At 31.1% G+C, this 20,252-nt stretch overlaps 3 protein-coding genes across 3 annotated transcripts in view; 1 reads left to right on the top strand and 2 right to left on the bottom strand.

The window, feature by feature from the left end:
- The window catches only part of LOAG_17546 (zinc finger protein), a gene marked incomplete at its 3' end in the record, with an annotated part of 14,593 nt that extends 4,654 nt beyond the window's left edge, over positions 1-9,939 (top strand). The window contains exons 2-19 of the mRNA XM_020450206.1: positions 2,649-2,718; positions 3,184-3,294; positions 3,497-3,564; positions 4,664-4,783; positions 4,975-5,135; positions 5,698-5,883; positions 6,034-6,129; positions 6,332-6,416; positions 6,596-6,775; positions 7,109-7,213; positions 7,546-7,686; positions 7,921-8,025; positions 8,231-8,308; positions 8,500-8,648; positions 8,843-8,987; positions 9,146-9,425; positions 9,496-9,573; positions 9,704-9,939. Of these exons, the coding sequence (XP_020306149.1) occupies positions 2,658-2,718; positions 3,184-3,294; positions 3,497-3,564; positions 4,664-4,783; positions 4,975-5,135; positions 5,698-5,883; positions 6,034-6,129; positions 6,332-6,416; positions 6,596-6,775; positions 7,109-7,213; positions 7,546-7,686; positions 7,921-8,025; positions 8,231-8,308; positions 8,500-8,648; positions 8,843-8,987; positions 9,146-9,425; positions 9,496-9,573; positions 9,704-9,939 (2,385 nt within the window). The 5' untranslated portion in view covers positions 2,649-2,657. The remainder of the gene's footprint in view (positions 1-2,648; positions 2,719-3,183; positions 3,295-3,496; positions 3,565-4,663; positions 4,784-4,974; positions 5,136-5,697; positions 5,884-6,033; positions 6,130-6,331; positions 6,417-6,595; positions 6,776-7,108; positions 7,214-7,545; positions 7,687-7,920; positions 8,026-8,230; positions 8,309-8,499; positions 8,649-8,842; positions 8,988-9,145; positions 9,426-9,495; positions 9,574-9,703) is intronic.
- A 918-nt stretch (positions 9,940-10,857) lies between these two features.
- LOAG_02638 (mechanosensory abnormality protein 6) lies at positions 10,858-13,224 on the bottom strand (the record flags this gene model as incomplete). Its single annotated transcript, XM_020446073.1, has 5 exons — positions 10,858-11,498; positions 11,696-11,771; positions 11,993-12,148; positions 12,442-12,611; positions 13,069-13,224. The coding sequence occupies 5 exons, from the start codon at positions 13,222-13,224 to the stop codon at positions 11,277-11,279; spliced, it is 780 nt and encodes a 259-aa protein (XP_020303541.1). The 3' UTR covers positions 10,858-11,276.
- Positions 13,225-14,784: 1,560 nt separating this feature from the next.
- LOAG_02637 (hypothetical protein) lies at positions 14,785-17,784 on the bottom strand (the record flags this gene model as incomplete). Its single annotated transcript, XM_003138174.2, has 8 exons — positions 14,785-14,870; positions 15,082-15,197; positions 15,485-15,645; positions 15,799-15,970; positions 16,094-16,299; positions 16,413-16,642; positions 16,825-17,044; positions 17,476-17,784. The coding sequence occupies 8 exons, from the start codon at positions 17,782-17,784 to the stop codon at positions 14,785-14,787; spliced, it is 1,500 nt and encodes a 499-aa protein (XP_003138222.2).
- Positions 17,785-20,252: the final 2,468 nt, after the last annotated feature.

Genomic DNA, 20,252 nt, shown 5'->3' with positions numbered 1-20,252 from the left:
AACAACTAATCATCTCATTGTCTCCCTTATCACTTAATAATTGCAACAAAATGAGATATGATAATTCACAACACACCGAATCTTTAACAATTTATCATATCTATTACATAACAAACATTATTGTACACTAAGTATTAGATGCATATCATATCAGGAAAAAATATTTGATGAAAAATATTATTTAATTCGAGTACCCATTTCTATTATTTAAAGTATTATTACGTTTATTTCAAATATGAATTCGAATGTTGTCAGAATGAATTTGTTAGATTTAACTTTGAAATAGCTATTATTATTTGACATCCTGATAAGCCTGTGATAAGTCAGTAGATTTCATATACTATACAGTATAGGTATCTCTTTTTCAAGTTACATAAAAAAATAAATAGACGTACCATTTGGATGATAATGTACAAATGTTCATAACAGTAATTACAATACTCGTCGAAAATTATTTCCTTTAATGAATGCGTTAAAAGGTTAACAAGTTATTAACAATTCGAAGAAATATATTAATTTTTCATTAGCAATGTGTAGGACAGATGAAAATAAGCCAAGGTTGGCGAGAAATTAAAAGAGAGCCAAAAGAACTATTATAAGAAATTAGGTTTAGATAACATTTTTGAAAATTCAATTTTCCATTGTTACTTTTTACAGAAATAAAATTCAATCAGTGCGAGGGTGTTAAGGGATGTGTCACTTTTTTAAGTTTATCACATCTCATCTTATCTAACCATCACCATTAATCAGTATTTTCGACAGCTTATTTCGAGAAAAAAATAAAACAAAACAAGAACCCTTTCCCTTCTTTTTTGATCACACTTTCTTCTTTTCCTCATCCATCTAATTCATTCAATTCTTTCATTCATTCATTCATTCATCCATTCATTCATTCATTCATCCAATTCATTCAATTCATTCATTCACTTCTCCTTTTTTTTCTTTCCAATTCATAAAGTAAAGCAAGTTTCAATGCACTTGAAAGAAAATGAAGGGGAAAATTACCTCATACATTTTTATAACTTTCACTATTATCGAATGCTCACGCAAACTTTTCAGCAAAGAATCTAGCTTAGCTTTTAAAGTTAAATATTTGAGTGAGTGAGTGAGCCATAGGCGCAATTGATCATCTTACCATTATAGCCAGCAATTCTTTTCATTTCTCCAAATCACTCCACCCATTTTCGCCAATTTATATATATATATATATATTTTTTGTTTTAGTTCTTCCAGCAAGTTTTATGCAAAGGAATTAAGAAAATTAAGCCATACATTTTTACCAATTCAATGACTCTTTTTTTTTTGTTTTGGCTCATTCATTATTGGCCCATATTGAATGCATTGGAAATGTTGACAAATGATTTTTAGAAATAACAACACAACACATAAAATTTATTTCTTATCTGGTATGGATTAACAAACAACTTATAAGAGATTAATCATTTTCATGGACAGACATCTAACAATATGGAAGTTTAGATAGGTAGAGAGAGGGAGAGAGAGAAAGAAAGAGGGAGGGAGGGAGAAAAAGAAGTTAAGAGTTGTTAGGATTTGTTTGAAATTATCAAAATATTATTTTTTTTTAAATAAATTAAGAAAGTATCGGGAAATGTTAAGAGGCAAAAAATTGAGAATTATTTCAAATGTTAGGAAATATTATGGTAATTAGTTGATTCTATACCCCAATAACACAATGATTATATTTTCTCTAATGATAATTTAAGGAAAAGGAATGATAGTAGAAATGATAATAAAGCCTTCTTACAAAAATGAATATGAAATTGTTAAAATTCATATATTCCTAATTACAAATAATTCATAAAATGCTCCTGGAATAATATCTGATATTTTTAGAAAGAAAAAATTTTCACTGCGAGAATTTTTGTTTGCTAAATTGCTCGAAGAAGTTTTTCAAATTTTAAAAAAAGAAATTCCTCGTACGAAATGCTTTTGTTCCAAAACTTCACGATAAATCAAAGTGAAATTTTTTTTATTTTCTTTCATTTGCAGATTTATTTTCAGAAAATTGTTTCTGCTACACTAAACTGTAAATAATTTTTGAGAGAAGAGAGAGAGAGAGAGACAGAGGGAGAAATTTCCTTCTTTTCATTCTGATTCGAGTGACGACGATGATCTCAGTTGAGAAATTTTCACGAATACGACGAAATATTCCCTTGAAGAAACATCATTTACATAATCCTTCAATTCATTCAATTATCCAAGAAAGTTAAAAAATTTGATTTACTCAACTTCTTTCTTGATTAGAACCGACCATTCATGATTTATAACGAAAAAGACTGATTTGTATCCAATCCATCCTTATATGTGTTGCTGATTTTCATTGGTTTTAATATGTTTACTACTAATCCATTCAAAATATCTAAAGCATGAGACATTGATCGATCAATCGATCAATCATCTGAGTTATGCTTTACTGATTTGCATATAATATGCTGATCAAATTTTAAAAAAACAAAAGAAAAAGGTAATAGAAGTAATTAAACACTTACAATAACAAAATCTAGATAGGGATAAGATAATATGTTTATGAATGATTTGATAGAAGTAAGATCTTAAATTCTTCTAATTATAAATATCTCTCTCAAAAATTAATCCAAATTTTATATATCATTTTAATCATTTTACAGAGGATCGTAATGATCAATAAGGATAAATGCGACAATATGGATCACAGTGATTCAGTCAATTCTACCATGTGTAACTTTTCTTTTTCAACTTTCAAATTTACTATTTAATAAGTTGGACATTCTTATATATATCACCTTTTGTGAATGCATACCGAAATTTCTAATTCGATAAGATTTTGCAATTAAAATAAAATAAAAGAAGTATGAGGATAAAAATGAAGTATTATTTATTACCAGAAAAGTGATATTATCTATTGTCTTCTGAAATAGTTATGTTTTCATCTTATAGTTTCCATAACTTCTTAACAGTAAATCCAAATTATCAGTGATATTATCCATGCTGAAATAGTTTTCCATACTTCATTACGATTTATATTAGTTTTAAATTGTTGAAAATTCCGCGATTTTTAATGGTTTCTTTTGAAAACGACATGTAGCAATTTAAAAATTTAATCGTTTAGCAGCAGTTTTAAAAGAGCCATAAATCGAAAATGTTATCATTCCATGCAAGTATTATTTCAACAGTTACTTATAGTACATTTTTCACCGCCATCTACGACATTTTCAACATCTCCCAGATCAAACTCTCCAATTAATGATGGATCATCATTGACATTTGATGGACCAACAATTACACTTCCATCAGGTCTATTCATTCATTTTCTTTTGAAATACTAACTTGATTTTGACGCATTGTTGTGAATTACTTTAAATTTCAATTTTGGATTTTGTATTTGTGCAAATTACAAAAATGCACACCGGTCGATTAATTGTCACCTTTCTTTGATGTTATGTTTTACTGTAAGTTGTGATAAAAGACTTGATCAAGTCATGTTAACTTCATTTAGGTGATAAGACGACGATTATCTGTGAGCCAACAGTTAGTGGTGATGCAGACAATAGATCAGCGCTAAAAGTAAGCTTCTGATACCATCAAGATTTCTTTTGCTATTAAAATTTCTGATTTGAACATTTGTTATTATTTGAATGATTTACAATATACAGCATAAGATTCAAGGATATTTTTGTACGGAAGAATCAATTCATCCATCTCATGCTGAAAAACCAGCAAGAAAATTTCATCTGTTCATAGTTAATGATATGGATTATCTTATTGATCTTTCACATGATTTAATTTTAACTTAGACATTCGTAAATATGAAATGTTAATAACTGAAGAGAAGAGGGGTTACTATTGTAAACTAAAAGACATAATGTCCTCTTTTCTGTTCCTTCCTTTCCATTCATATTGTTAAAGTATCTGAACTAATTACCTATTGATTCATATTATTCAATTAAAATAATTTTATTTAAAAATTACAAGAAAAGCAAAAGCACTTGCATTTTAGAAAGCATTTTGTATGACCTCTTTCATTTTCCTCGATCACATTTTCTCTTTTATCACTCTGTGAAATAGTGCTCGAAATTAATCGATGTTCAAATAATCATAAATCTCAGCCTAAATCATATTGCATTAATCTTCCACGATCAACCTCTTGACCTTTAGTCGAAGTTCGTAATCCTCGAACTTGAATATAATTTAGTTTATGGATTTTAGAAAATAATCAGGAATGACTGATCAGCTTATAATTTGTATAACATTTTGTGGAATATCTAAAAGCAGCGAAGAAATTGAAATATCTAGTTTGATCCAAAGTAGCTTTTTAATAGCTTAATACGGGATTTTCCTTCTCAACGTACCTCTTGTTCAGTTCACATCGTTATGCACTTGTCGTAAGAGAATAACTTCACCATCTCATTATATTACATAATTTTCCCCTATGCCTTAGTCCAATTTCATTTTTCATCTCTAAAAATGAATCATTAATGACTAATTCACCTCTATTGAAGTAAATGTATGATCTCATTACAATTCCCTTATCATAATATAGCATTTTAATTGTATTTTAATTCTTCCATTCTACAAACTATAACACATACCAATCATTTCAGTGTAATTCATAATAAATTATAATGCTTGTATTGAAGAACATTAAATGAAAGGAATATTACAGTTTGCGCCAGTAATCTGTGAGCAAGGACCAAGTGCACCATCATCACCTACAGGTCCAGGAAGTTCTCGCTTACGGCGTCCTTGTCCATTAGATGCAGATGCCATGGAACGAATAAGCGTGGTGAGTTGCGAAGAGATGAATATTCAGTCATCCTTATCATATCATTTAAATCAAAGAAAGAATGGAGGAATGACTAGAATCTTAGGAAAGGAAAGGATATGCAATCTAGACATTGTCATCCATCAAAATGTGCTACACTAATTAAATAGAGAATTCTATACCAATGTATTGATTAAAATCTTTTTGTACAGTTGACGACGAATTATCTGGCAGCAATGAACCTGAATAAATTATCACCACTTAGTTCGTATCCCACAAGCGATTTGGGATCCAGTCCTCGAAGTTCGATTAGTCTAGCACCAAGCAGTTTAAGTCCATGTTGGACTAATTTCAGGGATAGCAAAAAGTCAAGGTTGTTTTATTTCCTTTCCAGCTTTTGCGCATTATTTAACCTATTACAATGAAGATATATAAAACATTAGATCAGATAAGTGATTACATTGCAAATAAATACCCACACTCACTCATTCATTCACTATGCTATAACCTTTGACCCAACCACAACAAATAAAATGATACTTGTATGGACAGTATATCATCTGATGACATAATTTCACGAAAACTTATTTCGAGACAAAATATGCCAAATAATTTCACAAGTACAGCTATTACCTGTATCGCTTATTCATCAAAAATTGCGTGAATATTCAATATTGTTTGATATGCATTAAACTGAATATAATATAAAATAAGAAATGCTAAATGTAATAAGTACTCAGTACGTGTTATTGCACGTGTCTCGCACATGCATGTATGCAGGAAATGTCGGTGCACACTTCTAGAGTTGAGAATGAGATGAACTTTGAATTGTGTTAATCAATACTTAGAATAAAGGTATGTTTAGCTATGTAAATTTTTGAATAGAATATTTTGAATCTCAACAATTCATTGTAATAATAAAAATGAAATTTCAGCCTCGAAGGTGATGGTGATTCGGATGTTTGCTCCAAGGATCTTCTTTCACCCTGCATCTATTCCCCAGCTCCATACAGTCCATTCAGTGATTGTACGGAACCACCGGGAACCCCGCTATCTGCGTGTGGTACAGGTGCATCACCTGCTCTATCACCTTTACTCTCAATGCAATCGTTGCACTTCAAGTAATTAATTCATAAGGTTTTTGATTTCAATTCCGGTTACTACCTCCAAAAAGTAAAATATTCCTTTCATCTCTGCTTCTTCTGCTCTTACTGCAGATATATGTATTCAGCATTTGTCAGCTGATTTCTCTATAAACACTAAACTTTTAGCTTTGATACAATTCGAAGTTCCAGTTCACTCTCAGGTCGTGTTGATGTTAGTAATCATCTGCTGGTACCTGAATCAAACCTGGACTTGCAATCTAGGTCTATTTTGCCTTCTATCTTCTCACATCACATAACTGAAATAATGCTTTCCCGTAAAGATTGAGAGGAAGGAAAAAGTATCAAGTAAGACGTAACTGTTACGTACATAAGAATTGAACCGACTGGAAGTGAAATTCATGTCATCGAAGTATTTATCAAGAAACAGGAAATCAATGTTATAACTTAATGTGCTTCTTTCTAGGGAAAGGAGTCGTTCGGATGGTGAAGTAACATCGAATGGAAACACTGAAGAAATGGATACTTCCGTCGGACAGTCTACCATATCGGTAACAGTTACATTGTTAAAAGTTTTCTTATTCATAAGCTATAAGAAAATGACCTTTAGAGTGACCCGCAATTCAGCTTTCCAATCGAATCATTCACATCCTTTCAATATTTTGCGTTAAGAAATATTAAAATTTTTAGGAATTATCATGAAAAAAAGAAATAGTCTGAAAGGTTTTAGATCCCAGCAACATCTCGTCGTTTATCGTCCACATCAGGCCAGTACAAGAAACGATTGTTGCAGAAGTATGAAAAGGAGCAGGAAGATAAAAAGATTCAAAAACGTCAATCAAATCAATATGTTTCTTTGACCAGTACTTTTTGTCCAACTAACGCAGAGACAACTGTTAGTCCTATAGAGGTTAGCAAAGTGCGCTTTTCTATAGAATTAGCTAGGAAGGAAGGTGATAAAGGGTGGAGGAAAAGGCTTCCTTCTCATTATTACTGCTATTTTTTTTGTAGTTGTACTATTCAGAAACTTAGTATACACTACTGTTGTTTTTAGCTTTTGGTCTAATTCCATTAATTATGAATTAACGAATCTTTTTTCTATTCGAAAATCTTCAAATTTCTTGAATTTTTAGAAGGGAAATACTAAAATATCAATTTTTTGGGATGGAAAATATTAGTAATTGAATTGGCATCATTGCTTTGTTATAGTTGAATTAAATGTCAGACATTTGGTAACATTTAGGAATCAAAAGAGTCAGAAGAAAAGAATGCTACATGGTTGCTAAGCAAAGAGGAGACAACCGATGATGGCTTATCAAAATCTACCGCTGAATCTCAACCAAAGCAGGTTAATTCTATCCGTCTTAGCATTACATTTCTATTCTTCCATCATAAAAGCTAATGGAATGAGAGAGGATTAAGCTAGAAGATATTAATGGATTTCCATTGTCCATCTATATGTCGTCATTGTATATTTGATTATGTGTAATAATTATATTTTTCACTGTATGAATTTTATTTCATTAATATTTAAAAATTTGACTTAGTAGCTTATATGAAATGATTCAGAAACCTAAAAGTGAATTGATAAAAGAAAACGATATGATACGTTATCTTAACTTGTTGGCTATAAAATTATTCCACTAAAGAAGTTAAACATGAACTTTTTTGATATTGCAGCCGTTGTTACCATCAAATGAGCCGTTTGGAAGTCAACAACAATTCAATGTTTGGATGCAACACCAACTTCTCACTTGGCGTAATCATTGGTATCAGAATGCAAGTAAATTATCATCAATTCATAGCCCTGCTGTAATTGGTGTAAGTTAACTCTTCTATTATTCATCATCCAATTGAAGTTGTTTTAAAGCTTTACTTTCAATTTTCATTCCACTTACTGATAATTACTGCTTACTAATAATTATTATTATTTACTTATCTAATATATAAATAAATGATTTTTTCGTGCTGCATTTGCAAAATGGAATCTATACTCAATTCGTAACTTATGGATAGTGTCTGGATGACAATTTGAATAATTTTTGTTTATTTTAGATAGGAAGAGCATGTCTGTTAACACAACCTCGAGATCATATGTCACGTGGAATGACACGAAGCACTAATTCGCCCGAAATGGAGAGCAACATTGGGCCAATCAGAGTTTGCTATTCTTTCATTAAAAAGTTTGCGAAGAAAAACGCCTAATTATCATGATGATAGGATATTTGGTGATAACAGGAAGTAAACCGTATGTGACAGGTTGATATCACAGGTTATTCATACTGAACACATTGTACAAGCGCTGATTGTTTGGTCTTTTTTTTAATCAATGTTTTATGATTAGCTCTAGAATAAGTGATTTCAGAGTGGAACATTTTGGCGAAGAAGTCGTTCAGAATCAGACGTTACTTTCGGAAACTACGTTTGTCAACACTGTGGACAGGTATGTTTTCCTTCTCATGATCGTCATTCAAAGTTTCACAATACCCTTGTGACAATGCATTAACTGCGTAGCAAGTAATTTATGGATTTGGAAAATATTGGGCTATTCTGTCAGATCTTGCGTATGGTTACTGAAGGAAAAAAGAAATCCAGTTCTAGTCACTTTCCGATATATATTTTAAATATTTTAAGGCATTTGGACTACACGATAGGCTTGCGAAGCATATTGCTTCACGGCACCGTGATCGTTCAGCTTCAATTGCTGGTAAGGATGGCTCATCGAAAGCTCATAAATGTGCAATGTGTAATAAATCATTCGGTAGAAGCGACATGTTAACCAGGTATATGACATTCTGAATATCATACAAAAGGAGTTGTTGAGTAAGAGGAGAAGGATACCATTACGCTCATTACGTGAACATTACATAAATTTAATAAATTTAATTACTAATTGAGAAAAGTTAATTTTATGCATAGATTGAATTTCAGAGATCCCTAGACATTTATAATTATCATTATCTTTTATATCTTTTAGACATATGCGATTGCACACTGGCATTAAGCCTTATGGATGCCAAGTATGCGGTCAGGTATTTTCAAGGAGTGACCATTTGAGCACACATCAACGGACCCATACCGGAGAAAAGCCGTATCAATGTCCTCAGTGCAGCTACGCTGCCGTAAGTATGTTTGATTTACGGGTAGCAATTACAGTGAACGAATTTTTTGATAGTTTTATGAATTGCCTAATGAAATATTCATTCCGACAAAAATTATTTGATTTAGAAGTCAAACAAATGTTAAAAATAGTTAACCTAGGATGGCAATCTTTTTTTAGAGTCGGCGAGATATGATAACGCGTCATATGCGAACGCATATTCGTCCACCGGGATCTCCCGAATTCAACCCCTTAGCAATAAGCCAATTGTCACTGAGCCATTCAAGCAGCCAGCTGTACCAATCAGATATTATAGTCAGCGATACTGTAGGCCTGGTACCGCCATGTCTTTCTTCCAGTAATTTATCACCGGTTCCTTCGCACCAGTTAATGAGAAATCCGTTGATGATGTGTACTGCGAATGCTGCTACCGCGGTCGCTGTAACTGCGATTGTTGACGGTAAGTTGCGATTTAGATTGAATTCGCAATTTAGAAAGCTATTTAGAAATTTTATTAAGATTTCTTATAGAAAGTAATTGTGACGAAACGGGCGAAATGGGTCTAAATCACCCGTGGAATAATTATCGATTGTTTTCGATCCGAACTGGTACTTGTGCTCATGTTGCTTATAGAAAGTAATTAGTAGTTTATAATGAAGTCATTTCAAGTTTCATTTAAGATCGCCCATCCAATAGCGTTGGAGGACTTCCACTATTAGAAAAAGTTGCCGATTGCAGCAACTGCGCCAAATCTAATCGGATCAAACTTACGACGAAGTGCATTTACGGCACACGGTAAGCTTGCGACATCGTTGTCGGCAACAACTGCATCACAAAATTCACTATTCAGCGCTAGCAATTCACTCACTTTACCTAGTAATAATTCACCGCAATCATCGCATTCATCGCAAACAAGTCCGACCCTATGCAGGCAAGCAAGTATAGGTGGCTTTTCATCCACTTGCTCCACCTGATTAACTTGCAAAATCGAACTACGATATTGTGCTGAATGATTTATTGGCATCAGATATTTGAATCGATGAAGATTTCGTATTTGAAAGTTTTGAGAAATCTTTCGGCATCTAAATTTAAAGTATTTAAATCCCTCTTCACTGCTTTTTGGAAAAAAAAGTCGTTTGTGAATATGCCATAACAGTTGGCAGCATTCTCTTCCTCTTCTCTCCATCTTACCTTTGCATTTCAGAACAATGTCATATATTTTCCGTGTTACTATTGTGACTATTAATTAATGTCATGTTTCCCTGCCTTTGGCATCTAATGCTAAAAGAACGGATAAGGAATTGTTGCAGTTATGGAGGAACCAAATAATAAGGTTTAAAGTAGGAGATATTGAAAAAAAGCAAAACTGAATGAGTATTAGCGGAATTCCACAAGTATTTTTTAGATGATTTACTCGATCGAGGTTGAATATGACGGAAAATCACGAAGATCTTTAGAATCTTATCAGTTACAATTCAGGACTTTATTTTATGATAAAGAAATTTGCAGCAATACTTTGTGGTCATATGGCTTTAAGTTAGCGACATACAAATTGTTGCATAATTTGAGAATCGATCGGGTATTTCGTATTGTACTATCGCAAATGTTTTGTCTCTTTGTATTCTTTTTCTCCTTATTAGATATCAGGTCTCATTTTCTTTTTATTAAAATTTCATTTTAATTAGTACTACTTTATGGCAACAGTTTTGTTCTTGATAAATGAAAATACCGTACTCGTTCTTTAGGAAACAAAAAGCACCAAAAGTGCATTTTAAAACAGAACAAAAGAAAAAATGGAAGGCAAATTGGTACCATTTGGCCATTAGGATTTCCGGTTAGCACAATATGCTTTCTAATCATCTTGAAATCGGGATTCACTAAAGTTTTCAAATTCGGAATCATCAATAGGTTTAAGCCTATTGATAATTTCCTATTTGAAAGACGTTTCTTAGCAGTTGTATTGGTGACTTCCACTTGATTTTGTATCGGGACTGTACCCTGTTATTAGTCATTCCAATTAATTTCACATCGGTCTTACTGCTATATAATCTGAGAAGTATCAATATCGCAGTGCAAAGTACGGCCAAATAAACTACCAATAAGCAAAGAATTTTTGTGAAATAGAACTGCGGAAGAACCCCATATTGTTGCTCCATCATTTGCATATGGTTCTGTTATCACCCAACTTCTACCATTGTCCTGAATATCTAGGATGTGTGATCATTATTTTGAAATTGTTAATTACTGTAGCAAGAATATTCATCGACGTACACGAATAAGTTTATTGCTTTTGTATCTTGAATGGAAACGATCAAACCTGTAAACGTATGCGAAGTATTTGAGAGGGAGATCGTTCATCCATATTTGTTGGATCTTGCATATGTTTATGAGCTTTATATAGTACCGGATGAAGAGCTATCCAAATATTTCCAGTATCAGCTTCAATAAATATCTTATTGGGTGAGGAAAGAAGTGAAATTTCGGTTGCAAATACCACTGACATATCTTGCCGTAAATGATATATCCGTATGAACTAAAAAAGAAAACAGTTAGTGAGAAGAAAATTTATTAATCAAGAAAAAAAGCTAAAGTTTGTATATTTTCATCTTCCAATTCACTGTTTAGCATTTCATCATATAACGTTGTTACCTGGTTAGTTTCTTTTATGCATAAATAATTCTTCATATATCAAGATTTCCGCTTCTAATCTTACCGTATCCATTAACTCACCTCATTAATCGTACTAGCAACATACAATCGATTTTGTTGCTTATTTACAGTAATTCCATCCGGTGCCGGAAAATATCTGATAAAAATATTTCAATGAAAATGTGTTATGAGATTGTATTATAAAACAAATATAATTTTATCAATAAAACAAGTAATTTGACTGGAATTCATTACTTGAAATGTCAAATTGTCACATCCCTACGTTAATACAAAGAATAAAATAAATGTCATTTGATTCTTGAACGATGTTGAAATTAAATAATACTTTGTAAGGATTTGAAAAAAAAAGAAGCAAACTTTTCGAGGTAGTTACCCTGTTGACCGTCGTAGTAAACAATGGAACCAAAAGATGATTGCATGGCAAATTCTATGATTTGCATCCAACGTTTCTGACAATAAGCATAATTAGTAACAATAAATCGATCCGCTCCAACGACAGCTATATCTGCTAAGCTAAATTAAAACCAAAATATTTACAAAAATAAAAAGCTAAAAAGGTTGGATGAGATTATATAGCCAAAAGAAATGACACTAATAAGTCTTTTTGCCTATCATTTTCGCAACAATCTATTGCTAATATCAATTTTTTCATAGTAATATTTACAGAAAGTGAAACTGAGCCAAAAAAAAAAAAAAGCGATTGTAATTCATGAAATGTTGAAAATGTCAATGCATAGTAAAACTCAAAGATAAAAAGCTAAAAGAGCCAGAACTACGGAACCCAGCATTTTTGAAACATGACTTACTTCCGAAATTTGTCATTACTGATCGTTTTTCGATGAATGAGAAACAAGTGTTCCAAATCAAGCTGGAAAACTTCTACCGTATCAGTAGTATTCTGATAAGAATTAGTGATATAAACTGTTACTCGGCCTCGACTCACATATGTGCTAATTCCATATGGAATGAAGTATTGCTATAAAGAATCGAAATTTTATGTTAGCATTTCAAATCAAATTTCAATATCAAACTAATTTTAGAGTTTTCTAATGAATAAAATAAAAATCATGCCAATTTAAAAAAAAGGAAATTTTCAAAATCCCTTCTAATAAATTAGTTAGAATTTATTGCCAAATGATTAAAATAGTGTGTAAGATGAAGATAGTTGGAAGATGTTAGACTTAGGCTTGTTCTATCATCCATTTCACGATTTGGATTAGTCTTCGCAAAAACTTATATGTCCTCGTTTGACTTGCAGGATTTCCAGTTACTCTCATTGTTTGAAATTGACAGTTTGAGGTAGAACAAGCGATTAATTGGGGACAATTAACGAAGTCTTACCTTGGCTTCTTTCCCTTAAACTCTAGTAACTCCAACGAGAGTTAATTCTTAATTAAAATGCATTACTGACTAAAAATGAAGTTTTAACATACCAAATTAAATCCTTTAATTTTCAACTTTTTGACTTCATAATTTCTATTATTTATGAAATTATAAAGGAATACTGCGCCGGTGATATTACTAACTCCTCGACTTCTTGCATATCCACTCGTTATCAGAGCAATATTCAATTCCGGAATGAGTACCATTCCAGCCGAACCATTTCCTGAATTATTCGACATTTCATATCAATTTACAAGCATTTAACATCAGAGTTAATAATTTCCAGTTTGCTTTGTCTTTTTTCTATTATAGCTCAAAATTAAATGCAAATAATAAAAGTTTTGATATGAAATCAAAATTTGAATAAGAAATATGAATTTAATACCAATTGTCCCAGTAGAAGTACGAACAAATCGACATGAACCAGGTGTGTGATTATAAACACGTTTGTTAATATCCAATAACAAGCTAAACTAATAAGTTAGTTAAAACAAATCAAACTATTGCTATCATATTGAAATGCTTTTTGTTTCAAATAATTTTTATTGCTGTTGTAAATTTGAATTTAAAATAATAAAATTATTTAAACATACAAGAATCGAATTATTAAACTGCAACTTAATCCAATGAACAATAATGTTATTATTGATGCATTCATTAGAAATAATAATGTTCGTTTCCAGATGATATTATTAATTCGATCATTTCCATTTCATTCCTAATTCATGATGACTCATTTCAACATTTAACAATTACTCTCTGATAATTACATATCAAACATATCCCTTAAATGTGAATGAAAGAAGTAAATGTATTATGAAAACCGGATGTTATAGTTGGAAATTTTACAGTACAATCTTTTTTTTCCTGTCCTATATCGATCAGGAAAGAAAAAAAGTTTAATTTCTGATGAATATTTAACAAAAAAAAAAAAATGCGGAACAAGCATTGTGAATCGATAGAAATATGAAGACCAAACTTGGCTAATATTAAATTTGTGAAACGAATGAGCCCAGAAGGTATCGTTAGTTTTGGATTTCATTGATGTGAACGGATGGATAGCTCTATTTCAAATGTCTCTCTAGACAAACGAATCGATTTTGCACACTAGCTTAGCAGTACTCTATCAAAGCATATCATTTATCATTAACTCTTCTATTATCTTTTATAGGATAGATTATCCCTCATTTGTGCTTATCACAATCCAGAATGGATTTTACAAGATGAATAGATAATGAACATATATAGCTCACAAATTATATTACCAATTAATTAGTACGATTTTTTTTAGTCATTTATATATATAAACATATATATGTATGCAAATTATCATTATCATTGTATGAATGTTTTTACATAATTCAGCTTCATCAATCCATCGAATCTAACAGTGATAACGAATCGGAAAGAGTTAGGATAGTATTCGAGGGGAGAGAGAAAGAGAGAGAGAGAGAGAGGTGACAAGTTGAGACAATATTCGAGATGATTAAAATGAAAACAATGAGAAGTGATATTTGTTGATATTTACAAAGGATATTCACAACAACAGCATACTGTATAATTAACAAAGAGTTTAACACATCTTATTGATAGTGTAAAATGCTTCTTGATGTTTTTTTTGGTTGAAATAAATCTGTTTGGATGGCATATGATGCAGTCGTTGTTTACATTTTATGTATTCAAACAAAAAAAAAAAAGGAAAAAAGTTTAATTCATTTACACAACAACACAATCATTACATGTTCTTCTGCATTTTCATTCATTAATTAATCGATGTCATCTTCACCAAACCACATATATTTGTCGAGAATGCATACATTACCTTTGCCCCTTGTCAACATCAATGATGACCCTGAAAGTTTTTCTAGGTCAGTTTAGAATTAACTCAGAATTTGAAATTGAAATTTGTTTTTTTTTATAGATCATATATTTTATCCTGTATTAGGATTGAAGTCAATATTTCCGAATGTCGCCTTTTCATTCATTCATCCCAAACATGTTTTATTTCCTTTTATTCCTTCATCCTTTTATTTACTTAAAAATCATACAATGTAAATGCAAACCTTTAAATGCTACTTTAAAAACATTATTGCATTTACGCAATAATCGACCTATGGCTTGATCAATTCGATTTTGTGAAATTCCGGATAGTTTCAATTTCACACTACTCATTGTCTCACTGAAAATAAGAGAGAAATTGAAATGGATGATTGAAAGGAAAAGTTAATTTTAGCCATCCAAATTGTCCCATCAAAAAATTAATGCTATTATTCCATCAAATGTTGAAATTTCGCTAGGAAAAAAAGGAATGTAAAATAAGTTGATCGAAGATGTTTGTTTATTTATAATTTGTCAACCATATATAATATTCATTACATATTAGCTATGCTAATGTTTTTGTCATCAACATTTGCGCATAATTTACCGCTTTTTATCTATGAGAAAAGAAATTTCATCTGTTCATACCGTGCTATTTCAAGCCAATAACTCATAATTCTTGCTGCTTGAGCAACATTATTCTCGCTAATATGTATAATCTGTAACACTCCACCATACGGCATTTCTTGTAATACTTGAATGACACATTCACGCTCCGTTAAACTGTCTAGATCAAATGACGCCGTACACTACAATAATTGCCTTATCCTTGAAATATCACAAAAGTAAATATATCATTTTCAAGTTCGATCTTTTCCTCAATTTAAACAATTGATGACATCATCATCATACAGTAATATTTATGTTGAAAATAAAAAAAAATGGGATGATGAATATCATACCTGTATGAGAAGTGTTTCAAGCCTTTTCAATGCCTTATTGATACCATTTTGTAAATATGAATGAAATTTTATATAAGGACAAACGATTGCTAAATGTCGAATTGTTGCATTAGCTAATATTTTGGAAAGAATTGTTGAAGAAAGATATTCAACACCACCGATTTCAAGGGTTCTGAAAAAACATGCACGCATGCAACTTTTCAGATATTATCTAATCATGCAAACTTGCAGTGCAGTCAGGTATTGTGCGTTCATTATTGTGATAAATTATCGATAACAAAATACTACAACATACATTAGATTTTTTTCATCTAAAGCATGTTGAAGATACATATGAGAAAAGCTATCCAGATGACAAGTTTGATATTGAAATTGTCGTAATTGTTGACATTGTTTAACGCCATCCCAAAATTCTTCGCAATACAAACCGAAATCCATGCAAATATGACGAAAACATAATTCACGAAGTGATGACGAAAAATGACTCATAATTTTTGATATCTGAAATGTCAAAAAAGTAAACAAGTTCCTGGAAACAGAAAACAATTTTAATTAAACGATTTAAAGAGCTAAAAAAATTATAGAAAGTTTAAGATTTAAATAAGGTACAAAACCACTTCACAATCATCATCATCACTACCAACAATTGTCATCTTATCCATCTTCAATTTTCGCCATCGCGCATTCTCGACTAAATTTGTTCTTGAAACTTCTTTCAGAAGTGCATCACATAGTTCACCGTTAATTGGTGTCTCCAACCAGAGATGTTCGATATAATCTACACGTTTTGCTACAAATATTTCGACTTCAATTTTACCCTCAATAGTAACAAACATTTTGATGCCTTAAAAATTCATTTGAGAAATGATATAATGTTTTTCTTAAAACTTTTAGGCTTATATACTAGGCCAAGATTGAGAAAAATTAGAAAACATTTCCTATCTTCGAATACTTTAAAAAAAATAAAAGTCAACATTCTTTTAGCTTGTCTACTCTTTGCTTCAACCACTTTATTAAAAGCCATACCAATTCGTTGTACAAGCAATTCAGCTTGCCAATCTTTTATGATAATTACACCATTTGTAACTGTCTCCGGTGTAAAACTATATTCAGGTACTAAGAGCTGTATGATAAGATCAGAATGATCAGTCCAAACTTCGATATTATCTAGTGATGCTCCTTGCAATTTAATAGGTGGCAAACTTATCAAACTTTGATGAAATATTTCTTCCGTTAAACGACACACCTGCAAATATGCGACAATAATTCCGTATAATGGAATGAATTCACTATATTATCCGATTATTTTTGAATTTATCATAGTTGTGATTATATTCAAAAAATGTTTTTATATCTTCCGAATCAATTAAATATAAATACGACAAGCTTCAGTATAAACAAGACGATTTTGATAGAAAAAGCAATGATTACTCAGCTCATCATATAATCATATCAGATTTTGAAGTTAATTGGAGATGGATAATTAACTGGCTAATTACTTCTGGTTCAGGTTCTTAGACTTAAAATTAACGCTATCTACTGATAGGATGATTTGTTGATCCTTAAGATTATCGTTTATCGTTTCGATATCACTAAATTTTGTTCATTTCAAAGCGAATAGAACTTATATATTTTTTAAATAATTTGGATTAAAATCAAATTAATGAATTAACTTACTCTTCGAAGACGTATACGATCATAAATATCAAGATACGGGAAAACTTGCATTAATACCGGCGCCAACAATCGGTGCATAGAATCTGAGCTTCCAACAATATTTGGCTTTGTTTCCAGATTATCCTCGGTAGATTCTACACTCAATGCTAATTCCATGTTATGAGCATTATTTTTAACTATTCTAGATAGCAATCGTTTTCGAAAGATACGTTTTGCTTGAATCCAAATTGAGTGTCGTTGATAATTTTTCCGTTTCAATTTATCAGATAATTTTTTGCAGGTTGATGAGATTGCAACTTGTCCAATCATTGGTGTAAATGAATGAGATAAGGTGACATCCATCAAAATTGTCTAGAAATTGAAAATTCACATGAACACTTCTTTGATGATAGTTTAACATTGGTCTATTGTCGCAAGCCAAAAGACAATCATTTTATAATTATCCTCAATTCAATCCAAATACAATAATTTCCTCATGCTCAATTAATATTTTAAAATTTAATTCAAAAATTTCTTACTACAATCTGTTATTGGTCACTCTAACAAAGTTGTCATATTGTTTACAGAGGACGGTAAAAAGCTTTCAATGTATTGTTTTGTGATTACTACAGTACCGCTACACAAACAATATCATGGGAAATTTCAAGATTTACATGTCCAATAAGGCATATTAAGACATTCAGCAATCTTACTTTCAAATACTAAAATAGGTAATATTACTCATTAATTAATCTCTTCAAGGTTAATAAAGAGATGTTCCAAATTAAACATTGATTAAATTTCCATTTGAAAATGAGATAAGAAATCGAATCTTCCCGTGGATAGCAGGATGAAATTGAAGGTAGCAAAGGTGAAAAGTGAATTGCAAATTGTTTTACATGTTTGTCATTTGGTTTGTTATTGATATCTAAACAAAGATTGAAATAAAGACAGGAAAAAATTCTTTATTGTTAAATGAGACATCGATGGGAAAGTTAGGAATGTTGTACTTTTGAGAACTTCCTATTCTATACAATGTAAAAGTTTAATGACCTTTATTTTGAAAAGATGATAATATCCCTGTATCATGGATATGATGGGTAAGGCATTATCACTATGAAATGGGGTCAAGACAAACATTGAGTGAGGTCAAGAGAAAGTGTTAGTTATCATCATCGCTTTTAGGTTAAATATTTATGCACTGATTTGATATGAGACATTAATATTCGACAAATGAAATGAAGGTGATTGTCACAGTGGAAGGAAGATAATCTATAGTAAGGTAAGTAAGGTAAGGGAAAGAAAGAAGGAGGGAAGTTTGAAAATTTTTCGCTTCAAATAGGCGATTTTTTTTTTTTTTTGCGTAATACCTATCTATTGTTATGATACTGTAAGAACGAATGTATTTTGCATATATATGTATTAAGCTGTTTGGCTAGTAAACTGAAAGAAATGAGAAAAGATAGGGAGATTTAATGGAAAGGAGACATTTGCTAGGATTTGTCAAGTACTGTCCTCTTTTCATTGTCATACAATCATTTGGATGATAAATGGACGATCGATTAATTTTAACAGAAAAAAATTTCGGAATGATCATTAATTGATAAGATTTATATCAACTTCATCAACATTAGGTATCAGAAGTACAATCAATAAAATGAGAGGATAGGAAGGATCTAATAGAGACTTGATGTTATTTAGAAATGCTAAATGAAATTAATTCATCTTCTTTTAGAATTAATTTAATGAATGATTAAACCTGAGACTATATCGGATTTCTGTAAAACTTCCATTTGTTTGAAACTGAATGTTTGGTTCAAATTAGCATATTGGTGGAAAAAAATAGATTGGACGTTATCGATAAGCATCTCAAATACAGGAACAACTTCGTTGACATTTCAAATGGGACGATGATAAATGCTTCGAAACCAATAGATATAATTAAATTTGTTGAAACAAATGAACAAAATTAATTTTGTTAATGAAATGTGTCAAGTTTTTGCTAATAGGACACTTTCCGGTCATTAATAAAATGTACAAATAATGTATTAACCTGAATTGGGAATAGTGCAATTAGCAAAAATCTCACCTATGTAAGACATTAGTAACAACATCAATACCACTCATTCCCATGTCAATTACAATTTACGCCCCACAGGCGGTCATAAGTTCAATGGCGCCTTAACTCAGACAGCCAAATTAGCATAGCATATCTGAGAATTATTTTGGCAAATATTTTTATCCATCTTAGCACAATTTTTTCATTCCTAATCATTGGAAATAAATGTTAAATATAGTATTAAGCTAGCCCAGAAAATAGAACTTGGCTATGTTTATTCCTTTAGCCTAGTAATAATCCATGAGGCTTGTCCCTTTTAATTTAGGAAGATTCTTTATGGTTGATCCCTTCAATTTCATCTGCTTGGTAAATATTTGGAAAAATTTTTAAAACTCACCGAATGGTTCAGAGTTTAGTGTAATATAGCATATGGCAGTTAATAATACAAAGAAAGGGAAAAGGAATCGGATGGCGGCAATAATTTAGTTCGACTAATTGTAAACAAGCTATGAACACATAACAATGAGAAAGTAGGAAGAGAAGACAAATCGAATATGAAGGCGGAGAAGAAGATGATGGGACTCTTTGAAGAAATTGAATTTGGTAAATTGTATAAGCCAATTATTCCTATCAATGAAGCATCATTAACAGTCACATTTATCCTTTGCAAATTTGTATATAGCTAAAAGTATTTTTCATGATAAATACATCTATGGGAAATATTAGATGTGCGGTAATG

This window comes from Loa loa (genome assembly GCF_000183805.2).
Source record: "Loa loa unplaced genomic scaffold supercont3.90, whole genome shotgun sequence".
Taxonomy (NCBI): Eukaryota; Metazoa; Nematoda; class Chromadorea; order Rhabditida; family Onchocercidae; genus Loa; species Loa loa.
Note: the sequence above shows the minus strand (reverse complement) of the source record. Positions and strands in the feature narration are given on the sequence as shown.